Source organism: Ranitomeya imitator, chromosome 9 (assembly GCF_032444005.1).
Source record: "Ranitomeya imitator isolate aRanImi1 chromosome 9, aRanImi1.pri, whole genome shotgun sequence".
In the NCBI taxonomy this organism is placed as follows: domain Eukaryota; kingdom Metazoa; phylum Chordata; class Amphibia; order Anura; family Dendrobatidae; genus Ranitomeya; species Ranitomeya imitator.
In genome coordinates this window covers 54,567,185-54,593,204 of record NC_091290.1, presented here as the reverse complement: position 1 = coordinate 54,593,204, position 26,020 = coordinate 54,567,185, and the positions used below count along the sequence as shown (strand labels likewise).

General features: G+C 43.5%; 1 protein-coding gene across 5 annotated transcripts in view; it reads right to left on the bottom strand.

Moving 5' to 3' along the window:
- Positions 1 to 25,525, bottom strand: part of SYT7 (synaptotagmin 7) — a 542,375-nt gene extending 516,850 nt beyond the window's left edge. For 4 of the 5 annotated variants that reach the window (XM_069740293.1, XM_069740294.1, XM_069740297.1 and 1 more), the window contains exon 1: positions 24,972 to 25,395. In XM_069740293.1, coding sequence (XP_069596394.1) covers positions 24,972 to 25,005 — 34 coding nt within the window. In that variant the 5' untranslated portion in view covers positions 25,006 to 25,395. Of the gene's footprint in view, positions 1 to 24,971 lie in introns of all 5 variants that reach the window. The other variant, XM_069740295.1, reaches the window with a different exon arrangement.
- Between the last annotated feature and the right edge of the window lie 495 nt (positions 25,526 to 26,020).

Here is a 26,020-nt window from a genome sequence, read left to right as displayed (position 1 = left end):
ATAGCGAATAATGAATTGGGCCTAAGGTGTTTTCCAGAACCACCATCATTCTTTCCAAAGGATTTTGGTATTTAAGTTTATTTCGATCTAAATAAATGGGGATGAATTGAAATGACTCATACCATGGAGAAGAGTGGCACTGTTTCGGTGAGATTTCCATTTGTTGCCGTTGTAAACAGCAAAAGGGCTCATTCAGATGAATGAATAATTGCCCCGTGTGCTGCCTAAGTGGACAGGGAGCCAGTTGTGTCAGCAATATTCAATGGTAGTCTGAACTCGGTCTATATATATACTGTATATATGTAGTTTAAAAAAAAAAATAAAACAGAAAAATAGATTTGCTTTGTGTTTCAGTATTTTGAGACCCATAACATTTTGATTTTTCAGCTGATGAAGTTGTAGTTTGTATTCCCATTATTGGGGATACATACGAGTCTGCTTGACTTCTGCAGCAATCTCCAATAAATCCCGTCTGTGTCATGTGTTAATATGAGTATAAACGAAGAAGACTCAGGGGACTTCAATAGGCCCCTGGCAACAATGACAATACATCAGCAGTCTGTGGTCACATTAAGGGACGACGGATGGTGGTGAACTACCTCCAATGAAGGCAGACCACGCAACTGCTATATGGTCCATAAGTTGGTGGGGACCTACCTCCTGCCAAGCATTCACCAACTTCTGTAATCCTGTCCCTATTCCTAGATCTTGGCCAGAAAAGTCAAGACAAATCAGCAGTCCAGTAAGCAGTAAGAAGCTCTATTTATTGGCCATGGCCAGCCAAGGCTTCTTAAAATTTTTGGCCAACGTTTCTGCACCTACAAGGCATGACACCACCACGTCTGTGTCTACAGGAGGGGGGAAATTGGCCCTATTATTTCTATTTATGCCCCTGGTGGATGGGTTGTTGCCCTGTCTATATAGATGCCAGAGTTAGTAGCATCAAACTAAAATGTCAAAATCAGAGATACTGCCCTTTGCAGCACTTGTCAGCTGTATAACACCATACAAGTGCACCCAAAATGTGACATACATACCCCACATGTTGAGAAGGTGTTAAATTCTATTGGAAATTATTGAAGCCTAAATACAAAACATTTTTTTTCTAGTGTTTCTTTCATACTCTTCTCTATAGAATGTTTTGAATAGTATAAAACTAGATAAAAATAATGGGAAAAAAAGCCACCAAAAACCATGAAAATTTCACTAAAAACACAAAGAAATTTGTACGTGAAAGAGACCTAAAGGTTGATGTGGCGAGTTTATGATCATTTATCAGTACTCTTCCATATTCTTATCTCGTCAGTAGCCTGTAAAATTAGCACATTTCTATTAACAGTGAATGTGTTCTAGCCAACGAGTTTTTCCCAGTTTCTCTAAAATCTAGAACTAGACACATTTAGGAAATTTGTCATTCTGATGATGGAAAGCCTCTCGCTTTCCAACTCATCTAATTCAATTAACTTTAAATAAGCAAATAATGCATTTCATCAGTCTCCATCACGCTCATGATTGCACCTTCAAGAACAGAATGTGTTCTACAAAAAGTGCCACGGTATGGCAGCTCATAAAGTTAACTGTTACTTTTGCAACTTTCAGAGACTAAATATAGAGAAGCTCAATTTGATGAGAATATCTGCAAATTCACAGGATTCTTATAGTCTCTACATAGCCGTTACATCCAGCAGAAACATAGGTTGGAGTATGGAAAGTTAAAGAAGACCTGTCACTTGCTACAAAGAATGGAGTTAAATACATTATAAAAATCTCAGCGCACCTCTGATTCTGCCAATCTTTTCCATTTTGAACAGTGTCACTACATTGTAGAGAAATTCACAGTTGCAGCTTTTTGAGTGCAGCATGTGAAATCTCTGCTTGTAGTTCAGCTGGATGTTTCATTAGAGCAGTGTTCCCCAACTGCGGTCCTCGAGAGCCACCAACAGGTCATGTTTTCAGGATTTCCTTAGTATTGCACAGGTGATGGAATTATTGCCCGTGCAGATGATGCAATTATCACCTGTGTGATACTAAGGAAATCCTGAAAACATGACCTGTTGGCGGCTCTTGAGGACCGGACTTGGGGAACACTGCTTTAGAGTCTTCTCTGGGGGCGGGTGTCTTCAACCCTCTCTCCCTCCCAGATGTTGCCAGTCACCGCTCAGCAGCGTCTGAGACTGCTAGATCTTCTGCCGAGCTATGATTGGCAGCGTCTGAGAGGGAGGAGTGAAGACTTTGAAGAAACGCTCAGTTGACCTCAAAATCAAGATTTCACATACTGTGCTCCAAAAGCAATAAATGTGAATATCTCTGCAATGGAGTGACATAGCGCAAAACTGAAATAAACAGCAAAATCAGTGAAACTTAAAGATTTTTTTTTTACAAGATTCAGTATTTAACTCAATTTTTTTGAGTAAATAACAAGGTCTCTTAAGGGGATGTACCGATTCAGAAAATCTCCATCTCTGGGTGCACTTTATTAAAAAAAAAAAAAAAGTAAACTGCACTTTACGAATTATCCCTGGGTCCACCACGGAGTATCCACTGATGGTCCTGATGTCCAGTATTGGCTGCAGCGCTGATATCACAGAGACAGGCTGATATCACGGAGACAGACAATCTTGTTTTCGTGCAAGACGAGTTGTAGCTTTGAATGGCACCATTCTTTGCACCATATAATGTACATAAAAACGGGAAAAAAAATCAAAATGGCAAAAAAAAGGCCCAATTCTGTTGTTTTTTGGGGTTCTGCTTTTACAGCATTCATTGTGCAGTAAAGGTGACCTGGCAAAATGAGCCTTCAGGTCTGTACAGTCATTGTGATATAGTACTTCTGTAGTTTTTTTTAATTTTGATGGAGAAAAAAAAAAAAATAGATTCAGAAATTTGTCTAAAAAAAAAAAAAAAAAAAATAGGTTTGTGTCACCATCATCTGAGACTGGTAAGTTTTTAATTTTGAATGGAGAGCTTTTTTTTCTTATTTAGTGCTGCATTTTTTTAGGGAGTTGTGACCGAAAAACTGTCTTCATGTACAAAACAGATTACATAATTGTATAATTTTTGATAGATCGGACTTTTATGAATGCAGCAATACCAAATATGTTTGTTTATTGTCTATTTTTAAAGGAGGAAAAGATGATTTTATTTCTTCAATTTAGTCCCCGAGGGGACTTAATCCTGCAACAGTCAGATTACTTACTCTATGTACTGTAGTGCAGTATATAGCTAAAATCATGGTCTACGATGAAGCCCAGTCAGTGGCCAAGCTTCATAGTCTGAACATGACAGCCCTAAGATCCTGGCTGCCATGGCAAACTATCAACACAGTCTGTATAATACATCTGGCATCTGCTGGTTACAGTGAAACGTCAGCTCTTGGGCCCACTCCATCCCCCCAAACCCAACATGCGCCAGACAAATATTGCAGATGTCAGGGAATGGAAAATTAGAATTGCTGTATCTAAAGATGCACCAAAGTTAGCAAACATTACGAGACACTTTTGTAAATTCCGTGCAATTTTTTTAGCAACACAGGCACAAGCAAAACTAACTTCAGAAATTCCTCTCCTTATAGCTTCCCCCGTTTCCTCTTTTACCTCCTTCTCCACCTCCTTGTTGCGTCACAGCCATTTGTCTGCTCCGAGCTCACAGGGAATCACTGACATCTGAAGTGAGGGCTGATACCACACATTTGTGGGATTTATGGGGCAGGTTAAAAGGCGGAGAGGGCCTTGCATGGACATCAGTTACCGATCAGAGGGTGCAATATCAGCAAAATAGGGAAGCAGGGATGGAGGTTTAGAAGCCCCCTTCCTACTCCTAAGCTCTTACCTCTCGCTGTAGCAATTGACAGCGGCATCTGAGAGGTTAATCTCTAGCATTTGGAGCTAGCTCTAGTGGCATTAGTTATGCTATTGTGCCAGCTGTAAAGCACAGCCGACTCCTGAGCCTACTCTATAAGGTCAGTGAATGCATCCTCTGTAAATGTATGGTGGGTGTCGCCAAGGGGTTAAAGCTGGTACAATAAACATTTCTAGTGGTGGAAATGGTGTTCATAATACAACTGATCTAGGCCTTATTCAACGTCAGGTTTTTCGAGTCAGAGCTTCATGAGGAGTGGCTCCAAACACATCTGTGTAGGTTGCACTCATGATGGCAGACAAACACTGCAATGTGAACACTACCTGATGATGACCAGTAAAGAGTTATTACAATTTCAGCAAATATTAATCATTGTGTCTTAAAAAGTGAGACCATTTCTAAATATGATCTCAACATTAATTCCATGTGGTTCTCAGTATCCATTTATTCAATAAGAACCTTCCATGTGCTAAAAGTCTGTCCAAGGTTTTGTGCTGGACCCACAGGTGCACAGCTCCCAGTCATCACATCCATGCATCTGTGTGGCCACCATATAACCAGGACAGATTTTTCCTATTGAATCACAGCAAGCAGAGATCTTGAAAATGATGAGGCTTTGCTACATTAAGTATATTGGTAAATGTGCAAACTTTCAAAGGGGCTTTCTGGGATTTTAGAAATATCAACAATTAATGAAGGTTCTAAAATCATGCAATAAACATTACTTAATCTGTGACTCCCCTGAAACTCCACAAACAAAAGGGTGAGTCTTCGCATTCTGGGAATTTTTCTGAATATTTTCCCACGCTACAGTTCAAATGAGTTTATGCCACCAGGGGCGCAGCACCGCAAGTCCGCGAAGCTAAGTTACCTTCATTTCATTCATTCCCCAGTCTTTTACAGCCAGGGGTGGTTGCATTAGCAGTGCTCCTGGCTGTAACTGTATTTAACCCCTTCAGATGGATTTAAATTGTGGGACATAACTGTATGGCGGACAGGTATGGGATATTGTTGCTTTTTATTTTTATTTTTTTCAAGAGAACGAGGGTCTTCAGTTGGATTGAGAGTACAATAAAGATAATAAAACCCCACGTGTTTATTTCATTAAAATACTTTATTCTTAATGTGTGTGTATTTTTAACCCTTTCCTACTATTGGATTAATAATGGATAGGTGTCTTATTGACTCCTCTCCATTATTAACCTGGCTTAATGTCACCTTACATTAGCAAGGTGATATTAACCCCTTATTACCCCATATCCCACCGCTACAGGGGAGTGGGAAGAGAGAGGCTAAGTGCCGGAATTGGCGCATCTTACAGATGTACCTCTTCTGGGGTGGCTGGGGGCATTTGTTTTTAGCCAGGGGGGGGCAATAACCATGGTCCCTCTCTAGGCTATTAATATCTGCCCTCAGTCACTGGCTTTCCCACTCTGGCGGAAAAAATTGCCTGGGAGCCCACACCAGTTCCTTCCGTATTTAACCATTTATTTTAACACCTAGAGCTTCCAAATTTTGCACACACACACTACTAACATTAGTAGTGAGGAATATGTAAAAAATAAGGGATATGAAATGGTTTACTGTATGTAAATCATGTCTCATATCCTGTCGGGTTCGGTAAGGAGATAACAAAAGCCAACAATTGAATTAGCGGCTTTTATGCCATCTAGCTATGTAAATAAATATATATATATATATATATACATACACTGCATATGTTTTCACAAATATTTGCGCCCATAGATCCATTCTATGTCCATTTTGCAAGGCGGCGAGAAAATCTCGCCGTACGGATGCCATACAGATTCTTTATGGAGAAAGAAAATCACATCCTCGCATTGAATACGGATCACTGTTCAGGAACTTTTTTGCGTATCTCGGCCGTAAAAAACAGACCGTATTTTTATACGTTAGGTCTGACAACGGCCTTATTCTTAGAAATACTGATGTAAAATACTGACCAAATCATGAACATGGCCTTAGTGTATGTGCACAGTAAGGCTATGTGCACACATAGGGAAAGGGGTGCAGAATTTTCTGCTCAAAATCCGCATCTCCTGGCAGAATCCGCAGCTGTGGATTTGCCGCGGTTTTTATGCGGATTTAGTGCGGTTTTTGTGCGGAATTGATGTGGATTTTGTGCGGATTTTCTGCAGTTTTTCCCACTGCGGATTTCTATTATGGAAGGGTGCTGAAACGCTGTAGAACCGCACAAAAGAAGTGACATGCACCTCTTTTAAATCCGCAGAAATTCCGCACTGATTTTTGCGCACCATGTGCACAGCTTTTTTTTTTTTACATTAATTTACATTGTACTGTACACCACAGTGCGGATCTGCAGCGTTTCTGCACCGAAAAATCTGCTGTGAATCCGCAGCAAATCCGCATTGTGTGCACATAGACATAGCCAAAGACTTTTTAGGCGGGTTTACCCATCAAGTTTTTTAAGAGGAAGACTCTTCAGCAAACATCAGCATTTTTTTTCCTGCAGTGACTTTTTTTTTTTAGCATTTTTTTTTGTTGTTGCATATATTTAAGTGTTTCCAGTGTTTTTATGGTGTCCTTTTTACTGCCATTTTGCAGTCTTTTTTTTTTAAGATGGCCAGGGGCTTCTTTTGAACCTTCACATTGGCTTGTATTGTAAAGTATAGAGCGTCTTCCAAGCAGTAGATGCCTGAAGAATGGTTACTTGGTTAGGTCACTTCTTTTAATTATTTAGCATTCAAAGCGGTTGCGGTTAAGAGAAATATATGAACAGCAAGTCGTTCTTACATAGAAATGTGTATGCTCACTCTTTTGAGCGTTTAGTTAACGCTTTTACAGGTGGTTTTCAGATAGGTCTCCATCATGGAGCCATAACCCTTATCACATTAGCAGTATTTGGTCAGTATTTTACCTCAGTATTTGTAAGCCAAAACCAGGAGTGGAACAATTAGAGGAAAAGTGTAATAGAAACATATGCACCACTTCTGTATTTATCACCCACTCCTGGTTTTGGCTTACAAATACTGAGGTAAAATACTGACCAAATACTGCTAGTGTGACGGCAGCCTTATGTGTAGGGTTATTGCTGTCTATGTCCACTCACTTTCCATGACCTCTTCCACATCGGACATCATGATCAGTTCTCGTGCCTCCTTCTCCTCGTTCTGTCACCTCCACTATGTAGCCCTGTGCCTCTTGCGCAGACAGACACGTTCCTTCATTTCTAGGATCTGGGTTAGGTGCCTGGGGAGCTCCTTCTCTCTGTCATTCTCCTACATTCATCTTTTTTGTTACACACAAACATATAGAGGCGATTCAGTCAAACATCATCAGATCTGTGACTGACCTTCTTAACACTCCTCTGGGAGCAGATGTGATGATGTGGAGACCAAAAATGGACTCTTCGTGTATAGATCAGTAACAACCCCACTTCAGGGCGAAACCAGTAATTACTTATAGATTACAATAATTGGAGCATCCTGTAGTCTGGGCATCATGAAAATAATGGATGAACATCATTTTCTTGCCATGTGTCAACACAGCTGCTCGTGGCTACACAATTTCCAGCCGCCTGGATCTGTTGCACCCCCACCTGTTTTTTTTACCACATCTTATTGCAATTTTCAAAGCTTAAAAGAAAAAGGGCGACTGGGCGAGTAGCTTGTCAATGAAGAATAATAACAATGCGAAGTGCTCGGCTTCTTCTGTTCCAGTCGTATCTTTATTAATTTGTCAACAGATAAAACCTGACTCTGCTCATTACCGGAAGCATTAATGATCATTTTCACGAATGTAAGAAAACTATGATGGTAAGGGCTTGTTTTCACTTGCGAGGAACACGGCCGTGTCTCGCATGTGGAAACGAAGCTCTGGTGCCGGCAATCCGGAGCAGAGCGTGCGGCCGCATAGCAACACATGTAGCCGCACGCTCCGCTCCGGAGTGCCGGCACCAGAGCTTCGTTTCCACATGCGAGATACGGACGTGTTCCTCGCAAGCGAAAACAAGCCCTAAAGCTGAGATTCATCCATGCTGGCACTGTGCTCATGATTTTGTACCCTACAGAGAAGAATAATCTATTACCTGAATGGAAGTGAGCTGCAATACCAAACACAGCCCACGGAGAAGGGGGCGCTGTGTCCAGCATGATCTCATACAGAATTAGGCTAAATTTCTATGATGAGCTTTTGACGCGGCGCATTTTCGCTGTGTCCAAAAAAATGGCGTCTTAGTCCGGGATCACACATGTGAGAAATACGCCCGAGTCTCGCATGGTAATACCCGGCATTGCCGCTGTCACTCAGGAGTGGAGAGTGCGGCCGCATAGCAATACATGGAGCCGCACACTCCGCTCTTGAGTGACAGCGGCAATGCCGGGTATTACCATGCGAGACTCGGACGTATTTCTCGCATGTGTGATCCCGGCCTTATAGTTCAAGTAAAATCCGCACCAAGGAAATTTCACTGAGTTTTTTCGTGCTAATTTTACCCATAAACTTGCATTAGATGTGGAAAATCCACAGGTAAAAAACTCGCATGCGTTTTTACTGTATTTCCACAGTGGAAGTGCATCAAAAACTCATGCAATCTGCACGCGATAAAAAACACATGATTTTCAAATCTGATTTGGGTTATGTCGGGCGCAACCCCGGGAACATCATTCAATTTGTGTGGGCAACAAACGTGACTGAACCCAATGGAGCGTACCCCTTTAACTAATTGAGCAGGTATGATCTAACTATACAAAGAGCCTTTTCCACATGATTACACTACCGTTTTAAATGAAAAAAAAAAACGCATTAGCGATGCACATTGCATCACTAACAACACACTGGGGACAGTTTACATGCTACAAAGGACATGACAGGTTCCCTTTAAAAATACCAATACAAGTGTTGGGGTCCATCCGTGCTTTCTATGTATGCTATATATTGACAGTGAGCTACTAATCAAATCTAGGGGCGTGGATGGTCCAGGTCTCACACAAACACGAGTCTGTGAAGTGATAATCATAATCTCCTGCTGATAAAACACTCATTTCGTTGAAAGAACAGTACACAGCTTAATAAGTGACACATCGCTGAAATCTGTGTCTCAGCCCCTACCTCATTCTGTCCTCAGATTACCTAGTAAAATTCTGCTGACAAATTCCCTTTAACAAAATCTTGAAATACTATAAAATACAATACAAGTAATATCTTACCAATACCCCATGACTCCTGGGCAGCCGCTTCCTTGATTCCCCTGCCGGGTCTTTCCTTACGGGAATGCAATGATAAACATGCGACTCTGCAGTACACACCATTGAAGTTACAGCGGCAGCCCCTTATGGCTATGTGCACACGTTGCAGATTTGGGTGCAGAATTTTCTGCACAAAATCTGCATCTTTTGGCAGAAAACGCAGGTGCAGATTTGATGCGTTTTTAATGCGGATTTTGTGCGCTTTTGTTGCGGATTTAACGCGTTTTTTTACCCCTGCGGATTTCTATAATGGAATGGGTGCAGAAACGCTGCAGATCCGCACAAATAAATGACACGCTCCTTCTTTCAATCCGCTGCGTTTTCCATGCGGAATTTTCGGCACCCTTTAGCACAGCATTATTATTTCCCATTGATTTACATTGTACTGTAAATCACTTTGCGGATTTGCAGTGTTTTTGCATGGAAAAAAACGCTGCGGATGCGCAGGAAATCCGCAACGTGTGCACATAGCCTATATGTCGCTGAAGCCTTGCGGGCTGAGATCGGCGGGGTCCTGGGAAGAAGCTGCATAGGAGCTTGCCAAGATGAGTATTAAGCATTTGGTAAAAGCAAAAAAATAAAAAATAAACGTGTTTTACTACCCCTTTAACAAGATCCCCATTTATATAAATACAAGTTAAAGGGGTTGTTTGGGACTTTAATGGCCTCAGGTTGGGTCATCAGTGTCTGATCGGTGGGGTTGTGACATCCAGCACCCGCTGATCAGCTGTTGCTGCTGTCAGAACCAGAACTGCTCCGTTACGACGGTTGTACCGTACAGTCAATACAATAGGGGGCACTATGCCGTACCGGCTGCGACCACTATTCCCCCAACAGAACTGTGCTGTGCAGCTCCATATCTGAGCAATTCCGTCCGAGTCTGAGTGTCGCAGACATTGATGACCTATCCTAATTATAGGCCATCAATGTTAAAGTCCCAGACAATAATAATAATAATTATAATAATTTTTATTTATATAGCGCCAACATATTCCGCAGCACTTTACAATCAACCCCTTTAGTAAACATAAGTCACAAAACGTTGGGCTCCTGCAGCTGTTCCATGGGCAGAATTTCTAGACATACACAATTTGGTCTTATTTGGATTATTCACTTTGCGCCGCAAATCCTCACTGTTTTCAAGATCTACGCTTCCTGTCAGTGAATGGGGACGTTCTTTACATCCATAAAGTAAACGCTCTGCTTGTGGTCTGCTACTATTGCATCCGATCTGGAAACTTATCAGCCCGGACTCCACATCTCTGCATATCACCTGCACGTACACACGGCAGTAAACTATGCGGACAGTCTAGACCGGATACAACTGAATAGAAACCTCAGATGTGACAAGTATTAGGCGCTTACCTATGTTCTGCCTCCAGCTGTAGGTAAGAATGGAGTCACTGACGGCCAACACCATGATGACGGCATGACTTTTTTTTTTTTTTACATTAAAACAAGTTATATCAGTGGTGCTTATGATCCAGAAAAAAAAAATATATAAAAGAAATCAAATGCATAAAGCAAATCAAGGGGATTTTGAACTATTGCTAAGGAAGGGTGTGATTTGTCTACATAGGTAGCAAGGAAGAGAATGCAGCAGAATACGAGTCGATCAGGGATCACACAACTGTCTATTCTCTCATGTGAGAAAATCACGCCAATTATGTAAATATATGAGTGTGATCCGAGTGTCAGTGCTCTGTGCTCCTATCCTCTTGCATCAGAGAAACACAGCATAAGTATGGAAGAAGCGGAGAAAGTAATTTCTCAGTCTCCACCATTACCGGCGTCTGCGGTAATCGAACTGCACTCAGGTGACACCTGAGTGCAGTCCGATGTTTGACACGCACCCATAGATTTGTATGGGTGTGTGCAATCCGATTTTCGAATGCACCCACAAGATGATGCGATTGTTTGCCGAATCAGCATCTTAATATATATGTCTGGGGGAGAGAGGGGGGGAGAGGGAAAAGTAGGAGCTTGACACGATGAGATATAATAAACCGTTGCTATTGAATATAGCTGGTGGGTGCCGTACATGCTGGTGATTTCAGCCGAAGTGAGGAAGAAGGAAGGGAGTTTCCAGCACGTCCATCCAGTTTAAGTAAAATTTCAATTTTATTTGAACATTTTAAAAAGCATTTTTAAAAAAGAGAGAAAGAGACTCTCTGCCTGACGTGTTTTTGGCGCACCACGGCGCCCTTAGTCATAGGATCCTATGCCGTACGCACCACACACACACACTGTATATGCCGTACACAGCCTCTTGCACGGTACCACCAGCGGAACACCGTCGCAAACACGCCACCGCCGGGATCAGCCGAATTATTCACTGACCGCCAACATCTTTGCACAGGAGGAGCACATGCGCAGTTTAGGCTATGTGCAGACGTCCGGAATTGCAGCGGAAATTTCCGCAGCATTTCATCAACTCCTTGCCACGGGTAAAACACATGCTGAATTGGCATGCGTTTTCCCGCTAAACACACACAAACATTTTGAAAGCGTAATTAGCTTTCAGAATGCTAGCGTTTTACAAGTGATCTGTAGCATCGCTTGGAAAACTGATTGACAGGTTGGTCACACTTGTCAAACATAGTGTTTGACAAGTGTGACCAACTTTTTACTATTGATGCTGCCTATGCAGTATCAATAGTAAAAGATAGAATATTAAAAATAATAATAATAATAAAAAAGAAAAAATCGTGATATTTTCACCTTCTGGCGCCCCCGCAGCCTTCCCACTCCTCGCGATGATCCCGTTCCCAGTAATGCCTCGTGGCAATGACCCCAGATGACGTAGCATCACTCAAGACCGCTACGTCATCACAGGTTATTGCCGCGAGGCATTACTGGGAACGGGATCATCGCGAGGAGCGGGAAGGCTGCGGGGACGCTGGAAGGTGAGAATATCACAATTTTTATTTTAATTCTTTTTTTTTTTTTTACAGGTATATGGTTCCCAGGGCCTGGAGGAGAGTCTCCTCTACTCCACCCTGGGTACCAACCGCACATGATCTGCTTACTTCCCGCATGGTGGGCATAGCCACATACGGAAAGTAAGCGGATCAATGCAATTCCTATGTGTGCCAGATTCTGCACAAAGAATGAACATGCTGCGTTTTTTCCGGAATGCGATTCCGCTGCGGGAAAAAAACTAAGCATGTGCACAAAAAATGCGGAATGCATTCTAATAATCGGATGCTTAATGTAAGCATTTTTTAGCGGTTTTATCGCGTTTTTATAGCGTTAAACCACCGAAAAAATGCGAAAAATCCTGAACGTGTTCATACAGCCTTAAGCTGAATTCACACTGCGTCTGTGGCGTCCGTTAGACGGACTACGTTACACCGCGGCATAACGCAGTGTAACGCAGTCCGTTAACGCTGCAATTATGCCCTATGTCGGACGCATCGCTAACGCACGCCCACAATGGGCGTGCGCTAGCGATGTGCCCTCATTGAGTGACGGACCCTGGGACGCGGGCTGCAGCGTTTCCGGGTCCGTCACTGCTAGCACCGATAGAGCATCTGCTAGCTCTATCTGCGCTAGCGCAATGGAGCGTTGGCACTTGCGTTAACAGCAGCCCATTAACGCAATGTGACCACCGCTAGCTGTCTGCACAAAGATGGCGGCGGTCTAATTTACTGAGTGAGTCATTCGGCTGATCCCTGCGGCAGATGCGCGACGTGTCTACAGGCAGAGGAAGCCGGTCACATTAAAGGGGTTTTCCTACGAACGGAAGTTCATTTTAAAAATTGGCTGTGTCTGAACCTGTACAAAGCATACCACATCTCCTGGGCAGGGGAGGAAGCAAAAGACAATACTGACATTACAGCAGGGGATCACAGTGGATTCATTTTGTGAGGTAAAATATTTCACTGACTGTTTTTACACAATATTTTACCTCACAAAACGTATCCTCTGCGATCTCCTGCTGCAATGTCCGTATAAGGTTAGGTTCCCATTGCGTTAATGGGACCGCGCTAATGGACAGCGTTGCACGGCGAAATTAACGCCGTGCAACGCGTCCGTTAGCGCGCCCATTAACAGCAATGGGGACGCGCATCACTAGCGTGTGTCACTTTCGGCACGCGCTAGCGATGTGCCGGTGTTTTGTGGCGTGCCGCAGACGCTGCTTGCAGCGTCCGAGGCGCGCCCGCGGTCCGTTCCCCGCTCTCGCAGATCGGAGATCTGCGAGAGCGGGGACATTTAACGCGACCCCTTTACAACACATTGTGTAAGCGCAATCCGCTAGCGCTAGGCGCTAAACGGATTGCACTAACGCAATCTGAACCTAGCCTTATCTTTTGCTTCCTCCCCTGCCCAGGAGCAGGTCAAAAAAGAGATGACATGAGAGGAGAAGACTGCACACGGGGGAGAGAGAAAGCGCACAGGGGTGAGAGAGACAGAGCACAGGGGGGAGACAGCTCAAACAGGACACCACATTACGGGAGAACACAGCACACGAAGGAGAGAAACAGCAGACAAGGGGGATAGCACATAGGGTAGACAGGTCAAAGAAGAGAGCACAGACAGGAGAAGTCAGCACATGGGGAAAGAGAGAGTTGATAGGTGGGTGAGCACATGGGGGAGAGATTCTCAACGCTGCAAAGCCTGCCCCCATCATGACATTACCGCCCTCGCATCGGGCCTCCGTCTAGTGAGAAAATAATTGCTGCCCCATATTATAACAATGGGCCAAGTGCTATCCAATAAAACATCACATATAGCACGTCTTCTTCAGAAGAACCAAACTCTACAGAATAGGAGGTTCTCCTGAGGAAGCCGTTGGTACAGCGCTACGCTCCTTCTCCCATCATCTCCCTGTCAGTGTCGGCGTCTGACGTCGCCGACACTGACAGCGGGCGCGATGATGTCACTACATGGCGCCTGCTGTCAGGAGATCAGCGGGAGAAGCAGGAACCAGGAAGAAGGGAGGTGAGTATTTATTTATTTTTTATGGGTGCTGCTGCCTTATTACAGGGTCTGCCTATGGGGGCTGCCTTATTACAGGGTCTGCCTATGGGGATCTGCCGCCTTATTACAGGGTCTGACTATGGGGGCTGCCTTATTACAGGGTCTGACTGTGGGGGCTGCCTTATTACAGGGTCTGACTATGGGGGTGCTGCCTTATTACAGGGTCTGACTATGGGGATGCTGCCTTATTACAGGGTCTGACTATGGGGGTGCTGCCTTATTACAGGGTCTGACTATGGGGGTGCTGCCTTATTACAGGGTCTGCCTATGAGGGCTGCTTTATTACAGGGTCTGACTATGGGGGTGCTGCCTTATGCTAGAGAGTCTGCCTATGGGGAGTGCATTACACTATATTGTGGACTATTTGGTGCATTATGCTACTGTATATGGAGGCTATCTAGGGGGCCATCATACAGTATGGAGATTACAGTGTGGGGGTCATTATACATTGTTGAAGCCATCAAACAGTTTGGGGGCTACTAAGGAGTCAGTATACTGTGTGGGTGGTACTATACAGTGAGGGGGCATTATACTGTGTGTAAGAGAGCATCATGCTGTGTATAGGGAAGCTGTAGAGTGGGGGAATTGGGACATTATTAAATGTAAAGTGGGCACTTATTGTTATAGGGGAACTCAGGTTACTGTGGTTATCAAAGGGGCACACAGGGCAATATTACTTTTTAGGGGGCAAAATATGGGCACTATTTTCTAGGGCACTTGCACCCGGCATTACTATATCATAGAGGGTTGCTTTAGAATTTAGAGGGCACAGAGAACCACACAGCAGGTGCAGTAATAGGGACACATATCGCAGCAGCGGCTCAGTATTGGGGTATCAGGGGCAGTAATAGGGGCACATACGGCAGCAGCGGCTCAGTATTGGGGTATCAGGGGCAGTAATAGGGACACATACGGCAGCAGCGGCTCAGTATTGGGGTATCAGGTGCAGTAATAGGGACACATATGGCAGCAGCGGCTCAGTATTGGGGTATCAGGGGCAGTAATAGGGACACATACGGCAGCAGCGGCTCAGTATTGGGGTATCAGGTGCAGTAATAGGGACACATATGGCAGCAGCGGCTCAGTATTGGGGTATCAGGGGCAGTAATAGGGACACATATGGCAGCAGCGGCATAGTATTGGGGTATCAGGGGCAGTAATAGGGACACATACGGCAGCAATGGCTCAGTATTGGGGTATCGGGCAGTAATAGGGACACATACGGCAGAGGCTCAGTATTGGGTATCAGGGGCAGTAATAGGGACACATACGGCAGCAGCGGCTCAGTATTGGGGTATCAGGGGCAGTAATAGGGACACATATGGCAGCAGCAGCTCAGTATTGGGGTATCAGGGGCAGTAATAAGGACACATACGGCAGAGGCTCAGTATTGGGTATCAGTGGCAGTAATAGGGACACATACGGCAGCAGTGGCTCAGAATTGGGGTATCAGGTGTAGTAATAGGGACACATACGGCAGCAGCGGCTCAGTATTGGGGTATAATGTGCAGTAATAGGGATACATATGGCAGCAGTGGCTCAGTATTGTGGTATCGGGCAGTAATAGGGACACATACAGCAGCAGCGGCTCAGTATTGGGGTATCAGGTGTAGTAATAGGGACACATACGGCAGCAGCGGCTCGGTATTGGGGTATCAGGTGCAGTAATAGGGACACATACGGCAGCAGCGGCTCAGTATTGGGGTATCAGGTGCAGTAATAGGGACACATACGGCAGCAGCGGCTCGGTATTGGGGTATCAGGGGCAGTAATAGGGACACATACGGCAGAGGCTCAGTATTGGGGTATCAGGGGCAGTAATAGGGACACATACGGCAGCAGCGGCTCAGTATTGGGGTATCAGGTGCAGTAATAGGGTCCCATACAGCAGCAGCATCTCAGTATTGGGGTATCAGGGGCAGTAATAGGGTCACATACAGCAGCAGCGGCTCAGTATTGGGGTATCGGGTGTAGTAATAGAGTCACATACAGCAGCAGCGGCTCAGTATTGGGGTATCGGGTGTAGTAATAGAGTCACATACAGCAGCAGCGGCTCAGTATTGGGGTATCAGGGGCAGTAATAGGGACATACGGCAGCAGCGGCTCAGTATTGGGGTATCAGGTGCAGTAATAGGGACACATACGGCAGCAGCGGCTCAGTATTGGGGTATCAGGTGCAGTAATAGGGACACATAGGGCAGCAGCGGCTCAGTATTGGGGTATCAGGGGCAGTAATAGGGACACATACGGCAGCAGCAGCTCAGTATTGGGGTATCAGGGGCAGTAATAGGGACATACGGCAGCAGCGGCTCAGTATTGGGGTATCAGGTGCAGTAATAGGGAGACACATACGGCAGCACAGCTCAGTATTGGGGTATCAGGTGTAGTAATAGGGACACATACGGCAGCAGCGGCTCAGTATTGGGGTATCAGGGGCAGTAATAGGGAGACACATACGGCAGCAGCGGCTCAGTATTGGGGTATCAGCAGGATGAGGAGTTTGTGCAGGTTGGGAATAGATGGTGATGGGGCTGGAATGTGAGACGTGAAACGTGTCTTTGTTGTATTCTCTGTAGACGAGTTGTAGCTGGAAGTTGTCATGTCGGTCTGGGCCAGATGGAAAAGACGGGAAAAATGAACGACTCCATCAGAAAGAACGTCAGCGGTAAGTCATTATCTGTAACTGTGCTGTGATCTCTTATATGTTCTGTAGGGCTGGTATTTACCACTGACCATATGGCGGTAATATCCATGTTGGTCTTTATATAGAGATTATCTTCAGTAACAGCGCGGTCATCTGCTGAGGTTCTCCTCCACTATTAGGGCGCGTCACCGAGCTGTAATCAAGGTTACCTGGTTAGGGGCCCACTCAGAAGCTTCGCCCCCCTGAACCAAAAACCTAGCTACATCTCTGATCTAGAATCCATGTGGGTTAATAAAACCCTGATAGATGAGCAGTTCCCTCTGTCATCTGACATTATTTTCCTTCCTTGGATAAGACCCTATTGTGCTCCCCCTCCGATTTCTAATTTATTAACATGGGAAAGAAGTCTTGTAAATCTTCATCACTGCTGATGTATAAAAACAGGATGACAATATAGATGAAAGATCCAGTTTATTCTGGATAAAAATCAGATCATTTTTTTTTTTTATACGCTCGTGTGCTCACAGCCTTATACCGGGAAATATAGGTCATTTTTGTACACCATTAACATCATCCTCTATCATTAAGAACTTTAACAGTAGTAAAATCTAAGGAACAATGACTTTTTTGTCAGGTGGAAAAACTAGAAATGACTAAAGTTGCCAGACCAGTATGATGTACTTACCATTATGAAGGAGCCGGACAACTGGTGGGAATGTGGGGTTAACCATAGAAGAAATGTAAAATGACAGCTGGGAGCAAGACACTGTGAGTGCACTTTAATCACTGGAAATTGTAGCAGTAATTAAGTATTTAATTTCAGCTTCCAGGCATTTTTATAGGAGCCTTAACGGCCTTAACTATTGATCACCCTCCCAGATGCCTCAGGGATAAAGTCTCATTGATAAGCTGCGCAGTTTTAAACACTATGGGCCCGATTCATCATTTGCGATTTTTATCAAGTCACTATTCTTTTTCTGCCTTGTGACATTTGCTGTCATTTTATTTTGTGCCAAATTCATCAAAACGGTGCACGCAGTTCATAAATTTTTCACAAAATAAGAAAAATGCTCTATATTTTTACTTGGCAACCTGCTTTGGAAGTTTTTAGCAAAAAAAAAAAAAGATATTTTAGTGAAACAAAATGTGCGTCAAAGTTTTAAGGCATACATTAAATCAATCCAGGAGCCACTTATAGAACAGCTACAACAAAATTTGCAACTTTTTGAAAAGTTGCAAATAATGAATCAGGAGTAGACTCTACACTCCATCCACAGTGGTAAACAGAAAGCAGCGCAAAACACTAAATACTCAACAAAACACAGGCGCAAATGCAACAATAGGGATCCTTGTGGCCCCAGTGAGTATTGTCTAATACTGCCCCAAAAATGAAGAACTTTTCAATCAGAAGCCTGATCAGAAATTGCTGGAATTTTTTTGCCCACTTTGTTTTGGTTATATTTTAACATTTCTTGGAGTGTAATGTGAACATTTTCTTTGGCGTTTTTCATTAACGTTTTGTGTTTTGTTTTTTTTGTAAGCCTTGTAACACTTTGTAATCCTTTGTTTTGGGAGGGATAATGTTGCATTCATGCCACTCATATGAGGGTGATACAATGGAAACATGAGTTCTTGTTGGAATCCTAGAGAAATCTTACTCAGGGCGGCCATTAATTATAATTCTTCACAGTAAAGGGGAGGTAACGTTTACAGGCACACAGCTATAACACAGTTCTTAGCTGACGTTGATCACAGGAGTTTTATTTAACATTCTTTTCATCATACAAAATCACTTCTCTTTATGCAATGCTTCATCAACATATATGACAGTCTCTTTACAGATAACTTCTCTTCACGCTCAGCATCTTAACCTAGGCAAAACTGTTCCCTGCTTATGCGGTGAGGTGGATGAGTCTAGTGCTGTAGCTCTCTCACTTCTATCTTGAAGTAATAAAGATGTTCCTGGCTGTCCTGACTGCTTCTATGATTACAGAAATCACTTGCCAGGAAGAACTGGGCTATTCAGCTTGTCTTATTTCAGTCTGACAGGAGATGCTCTAGCACACGCCTTACTCTTGGATGTCCAGGACACAATAACAACTTTTCCAGAGCTAACCACTCCCTGTCTGCTAAAACTATTTTAACCCCAATTATTGCTGGATGATTTTAAATCATCAGTGCAGCTTTTATCTGTCCCAATTTTCTTACATTTCTTAAATTCATTAGACAATGACTATTTTTTTAAGGCAAAATTGCTTATGAAACGCTCCAAAAGATGCCCAGGTGTCTTCTGGATGTTTTTTTAGCCTTCCCATTGTCTTCTAAAGTAAAGTATGGAGTGGCTTCAGTTTTTAGTGTCTTGTGCTATTTTTTATTTGCGCCATATTCATCTTTCCATTTGTCCCTTCTTTGAAGTCTATCTTATATGGTTTTATCAGATTTTTTTCCAGTTTGCCACTATGGGCAGAGTTTAGGTTTTTCAGATTTTTTCACCTGATTCAGCACTTTTTGAAAAGTGGCACATTTTTTGTCACAAATGTACTTCAATCCTCCTTATGGAAGTGATTTTATGTCGCCTTAAAACTTTGGTACAAATTCTGTCACATTTTAGAGGAAATGCAACTTTTTTCTGCTGAAGGTCTCTTTCACACGTCAGTGGCTCCGGTACGTGTGGTGACAGTTTTCACATGTTCCGGAGACACTGACACAGGTAGACTCATTCAAATGAATGGGTCTGTGCACATATCTGTGTTTTTTCACGGACTGAGTTTCCGAGTGACCCACACGTCGCCATGTCCATTTTTGTGCAGCTGCATGGATCACATGGACCCATTGAAGTCAATGGGTCTGTGTAAACACGTACCGCACATGGATGACGTCCGTGTGCCGCATCGGTATCACACAGAAGGCCGAAGGGGAAGAAGCATGATTAACCAGCGGTGGCATCAACGAGGCGGAGCTGAACCGCGGTGACCTCAGGACCGTAGGAAAATGCCAGTGATGATGTCACCGCTGGTGAATGATACTGCGCTCTCAGCAGCTCATTCACCAGTGGTTTTCAGCCGGGTGGTCGCATCTTGGCACTGTCCAGGTTGAAAACTCTTTAGCCCCCAGACATGGATTAGAGCATGGGACACAACGACGTACAGGTATGGTATATTGTTTTTTTATTTTACTTTTATTACAGGACATCGAGGGCTTCACAGAAATTAGGCATTGCAGTAAGTATGGTTTAATTGACATTAATAAAGGAGTCTGTGTCATTTTTTTTCAATTAAAGGATTTTATTCTGGCTGTGTCTTTATTTAACATATAACTTTCCATTACTAAGCCATGGGCTTGATGTCACCTGACCTTACAGAGGTGACATCAACCCCATAAATATTATCCCCACTTGCTACCACTACAGGGCAAGTGGGAAGAGCTGGGCAAAGTGCCAGAATTGGCACATCTAATAGATGCGCCTTTTCTTGGCAGCTGGGGGCTGCTGTTTTTAGGCTGGGGGGGCCTATAGCAATGGCCCCTTACCAGCCTGAGAATACCAGCCCCCAGCTTTCCAGCTGTGAGCTTTAGCAAGGCTGGTTGTCAAAAAAGGGGTGGACCCCACATCGTTTGTTTAAATTATTTATTTAAATTAATAAAACAGCATTGGACCTCTCTATTCTTGATAACCAACCTTGCAGAAGCTGACAGCTGAGGGCTGCAGCCACAAGCTGTGAGTTTTGCCTGGTTGGTTCAAGAAAATAGGGGAGAACTAATGCCGGGTTTTTCATTAATTTATTTCATTAGATCGCAGGCAGCGGCTGAGGAATACCCCGATCATCCACTCCTACTGTCCCTGTTATTAGCGGCAGCAGGTGTCGGATGATGGGAGTAAGAGTCTCAAAAGCCCCCACCTGCTGTCATCATTCAGACTTTAAGATAACTCTCATCATTCTCCCCTGCTCGCGCCTATTGCCAACAAAGCAGGAGAGATTGATGACAGCTGTCTTCAGCACCAGCCACCGGGGAACAGCGCTTACTGTAACGCTTCTTCCCCGGCGGCCGTCCATGTGGTACTGATGCAGCACACAGGTGGCACACGTGTGCTGCACGTATTACACACACGGACACTGATATCTCTGGTACCGGTTTTTCTGGTACTGGAAATATCAGAACATGTGAAAACAGCCGAAGAATGATCCACTCACTACATTTAACTGCTTGGCGTTTTTTTTTAAACCTTAAGCAGTTAAAAAAATGATCAAAAGCTTCAACATATGACCAGCGAGTTGTTTTTCGATAGATATGGTTTCTCAGTGCTTTTTCAGACATTGTTTGGACTGGCTCAGTTAAAAAAACGCCTGAGAACATTAACAGTGTGAACATAGCCTAAGTTTGGAGCTCATTCCATGGGAGAAATGTTTTGAAAAAATTCTATACACTTTTTCCCACAAGATGTTTTTCAAAACCCTGAAGAGTAAAAATGCTCGAAAGCCTGAACTCGTGAACAAAAAAGTGGTTTTACAAGGTCTACAGCTCTGACACAGTTTCTGATCTGTTTTGACACATTTTCTTCGACATATTTTCATACCTCCCAACTTTGAAAGATAGAAAAGGAGGACAAGTATTACTGCATGTGGCAAGTTTATATACACTAAGCCACATGCTTAAACCGGCCCAGTTTTTTTGTGTGACCACATAGAAATAGTTCCCTTAGTAAACCCTCATAGTATTCCCACACAGTATAATACCCCTTTTATAGCCCCCACACAGTATACTGAACCCCCATTGCCCTCCTAGACTCCGTCTGATGACCCCGCATATGATTCTTCCTTACACAATATGGTGTCCCCAGTGCACCCCACAAAGTATGATGCCCCTACAGTGCTCCCCACTGTCACAGACACAGAAACAGCTGTAGTCGGGGCATATTGCCGACCCCTTGGGACAGCAGGATACTTACTAAATCCAGGAATGTGCTACTGCATCCGGGATGGTTGGGAGGTGTATATATTGTTTTGGTTTTGCAGCCTTTTGGCTTCAGTATCAAGTTTGGTGTGGACTTAACGAAAAATTTGCGTCAAAGATGTGACATGTCCCTTCTTTTTTATTTCGTGGTGCAATTTTCAAAATTTCGCTGGAAAAATCTTGCTGTATGAACAGCAATGTAGACTTTTTATTAAAATCTATCGTAATCTTATTCATAATTATGCCGTTTTTTATGTGAATTTTTGAGTGGATCTGCTTCAAAATCTGCATCAAAAACTGTGTGAATGTACCCTAAAGGAAAAAGGTTTTGGCATCATTTTAGCCAGGTAATAGAAGATCAATTACCAACCATTAAACGGTATCATAGCGGCAAGATTATTATTATTATTATTACCGAGAGCATTTCATATACTGTAAGTTTTGCAAATTTTTTTAATTGTTATTTTTTTAATAAATGCATCTTTCAAGGACTTACATAGGTGAGAAATGAACCTCGAAGCAATAATCAAAATGTCCCCTGCTGCTAGTGCTGATTCTTGCCACCATACATCTCTATGACAAGATAGGAGAAGAAGTAGCACATTTGCCCTCTGACCTTACATGTCCATATTGAAGGCAAATAAGACCATGACCCTAATTCCAGATCACCCTCTCAAGACAATTATAAGACTTTTTGTCTGTGGAGAGAAAACGTCATTTTCCAGGTCACAGTGCCCATAGGGATGGAGGAATGGGCCACTCACAGCTGGAGCTTCTCTAAGATTCACTTGCAGGTGCCGATTCCATGACATCTAATCCAATTTGACCAGTTATCAATTTCCATTAAAAAGGTTCACTCTCCAGGGCCAAATTTCAGGAAGCGGGTGAGCCTGCTAAATACTAACAATGGGTAATGTACTCGCTTTTAATATTCGACTCTGCTAGCAATGTGAGCAGTCATCACATAACCACAAATGTGCGATTTGAAAGAATCAGATGTGAAGCTAGTCAGCAGGTGAGTAAATAGCGAACTTACAGTCACATGATCACCTCTCGCGGAGCCGAATCCTAACAGTGCGTGCATTACACACTCTTAGAATTTACCAAGCTGCGCTGCTTGCTGAAAGTTTTCCCTTGGGTCAAAAACTTCCTTTAAGACATAAGATTTCAGATTCAACTATGAAATTGCATAAAAAGTCACAGTTGCCTTAACTTTCTGCCAAGTACTTTGCTATCTGCACATCAGATAAGTGATCACATATTGACGGTCATAACGTCTGTGCGAGAACTCGATGTGGGCTACCATATTATATACTTTCCCACATGTGGGCATCTTTATACAAACGTGACAATAAAAATCAGTAATAATAATAATGGTGTTCTTGTGGCCACGACTGTAGACATGGTCATATGGTCAGGATTATCTTCACACCTTAGGGGAAAGTGAGCTTACCATAAGGAGCATTCATAAGGCAGATGTCACTTATTTGTAGCTCCTCATCACATTGTCTATGAGGATTGACCCGCGAATGTTTCCCCTTCGCTGAGATTTTACCTTTCTGATCACATCTTACATAGAAAAGGAGAAGCGACGGAGAAGACGACTCTCCGAACAACTCCGTATATTATGCAAATAATATGTAATATAATACAAATTAGTGTCATATAAAAGCTTTGTGGTGAAATGGAAAGGTATGTAGGATATTGAATTTACTTCCTCAGTTAGACCAGTCTTGGTAGCTAATCTCTTGAGTAAACTTTAATCGCTTTTTCTCAGGCCTTTCGTCATTAAACTATTTACTCAAAACCATTGTACATGTTCATAGAACACATTGCTCTATTTCCTTTATGTTCCAAAAATATCTCCACCCTGAGTTCCTTATTCTTTGCTCATCCGCTTTTTTTTCCTCACCTACATATTATGCAAATATTCATTTATAAGGCTACGATTCACCCGCTTGCCCGTTTCTAGTATTGATTCCTCCTTTAGAAAACTCCACTTAACCTTCAGCAGACGGATCCAAAGTTTTAACATAAAACCTTCTAATTGCGAGAACGATTCCCAATGTGCATAAAAGCGTCTCCTTGTAATCATTACCGGATCACCCTCTCTGTATCTGTTTGGAAGAATACAATAGGAGCTCATAACACACGGTACAGACTCGTCCATGAGCTCCACGTACATTCGCACATTCCCAGCTCCACTTGTTCCCTTGCTAGGATACGTCATCCTTAATGCAAGAAAAGGTGACGAGGTCGCATTGATCATTCCCGACGTGAGAAAAGAAGAAATCAGGAGCAAAATAGAAAAAAAAGGTTCTACTAATTCCAGGGGCACAACGCAGGGAAATAGTAAAGTGTATGGACAAAAGGCAGGTAAATGGGTCATGGTTGAGTTGGGGAGGAGGATGCAAAAGGTAGGAAGAGACAGAATAAGGATAGAAGAATGAAATCATGTTTAGTACACAGGGTAGAAAAACAGGTAAAGAGCTGCGCAAGGAAATAATATACGTCATGGGTCCACATGGGAGTCAAGGGTTAATGCAGTGCGTAGTATCTTCGTAGGAAAGGTGGAGAGGTTAATAATGAAGGAGATGACAAGATAATGGTCAGTGTGGAAAATAAAGGACAAAGGGCAAGGTATAACGGCAAGTATGGAGTGTGAAGAATGACATTGGGGTAAGGGTTGTAGGTCAGTGGGACCCTAGGTCCCATGAGGGAGTCCCAGGGGTGACGGGACAGAGGGCGGCCGTCTCTCCACTACCCGCGTTCCTAACGCCAGGCTGTTGCACCTTGTAGAAGCAGCAGGTGCAGCTATAAATATTGAAGTCAATCAGCTAGAACCTAATAGAGCTGATGAATATGCACAGAATACAAATCTGTAAACTTGAGCGTGAGAGCACAGCAATATGTAAAGTGGACGATTATCATAAACGCCTTCTTCCAATCTGACACACAAGAAAGTAACGCAGAGAAGGATATGGGATGAAGATTGTCAGCTCCGATCAGGAGCAACTCCTAAGCACACAAGACTGAAACAAACAAAGCACCAAGCCAAGCACTACTCCGGAAAATTAACTATTGTGTGACCCAACCTTCCGCCCGAGACCCTAAACCTTAGTGCCGGGGATATTCAGGGCAATGGGACCTTACAACCCAGATCAGTGTGAGTTCCTGGACGCGTGCCTAGACCAGTGGGTCTACCTGTGCCAGCAGGTCAGGAGGTGTGCAAGGTGTGCCCCCCGTACATTGCACAGCAGAAGACAAGGACACAGCTCTATAGGGGATGCATTGAGAAGCACTATTACCTTTACTGGCGGAAATCTCCCGATTAATGTGCATCTTCCTTCTTGCCTCTGCTCCTCCGCGGATCCCTTTTCTCTCTTCCCTTCCCCTTGTACGTCCCAGGAAAAGACAAAGACAGCCTGCGAGGTGGGAAAAAGAGGAGGGATGTAGGACTGGGATGCCACTTCCAGATCTCCTGTATCCTTGACTCCAGGGACAAGACCTCTACATGAAGAAGCTGGGGGCTGCAGGTGGCCTAGGAGCTCTTGTGAGCAGCTTAGAGAGTCAATGAATGAGGATCTTTGGGGAAGAACCAACCTCTCTGCCTCTCTCTTCCTTTCTGTGTCTCTCCCTTCTCTGTGACTTGCTTTCTCTCTTACATCCTCATGCTGCTGGCTGCTGGCAAGAACAGAAACTGCACACACAGGCGGCATCCTAATGTGATCTGTGTTATTGCCACCTGGAGCACAGGCAGGGAGAGGTGGCCGAGGATCCAAACCCAATTACATATATGTGCGGAGGGAAAACAGGACAACACCCTGTACACATACGAATCTAAGCTGGGTCATCCCTCATCACCGTAACGTTGTAGAAGCTACTAATGGGATAGCAAAATGCCAGGGATACAATAAGTCATTTATCATGCAATACATGCATATGTCATTTCCACTACAAATAGCAATCTATCCAGAAAGGGAAAAATAAAAGTGACACTTTTCCCATCCCTTCCTAATTGATTATTGTTTTTTGGGATATTTTTTAAACGATGATTTGCAACATTTGCTAACCTGCAAAGCATACAGAAAGGTTTTTCCCCACCATAGAAAGCCTCCATACACAATGCCTAGGAGCATAGCAGGTCATTAGAATGAATTAAAACCTCAAGGTCATGTATAAATCACTCATTTTATTACAGTCATTTGTTGTGAGATTTACTTTATTTAGGACAGGGATTCTCAATAGAAAAGAAATACTGCTGTGCAGAACTACAAGTCTCAGCCAGGAGAATGTGTTACTCTACTAAATGCAACTCATTCAATGTTTAGAAAAAGAAGATTATATTATGAAGAAG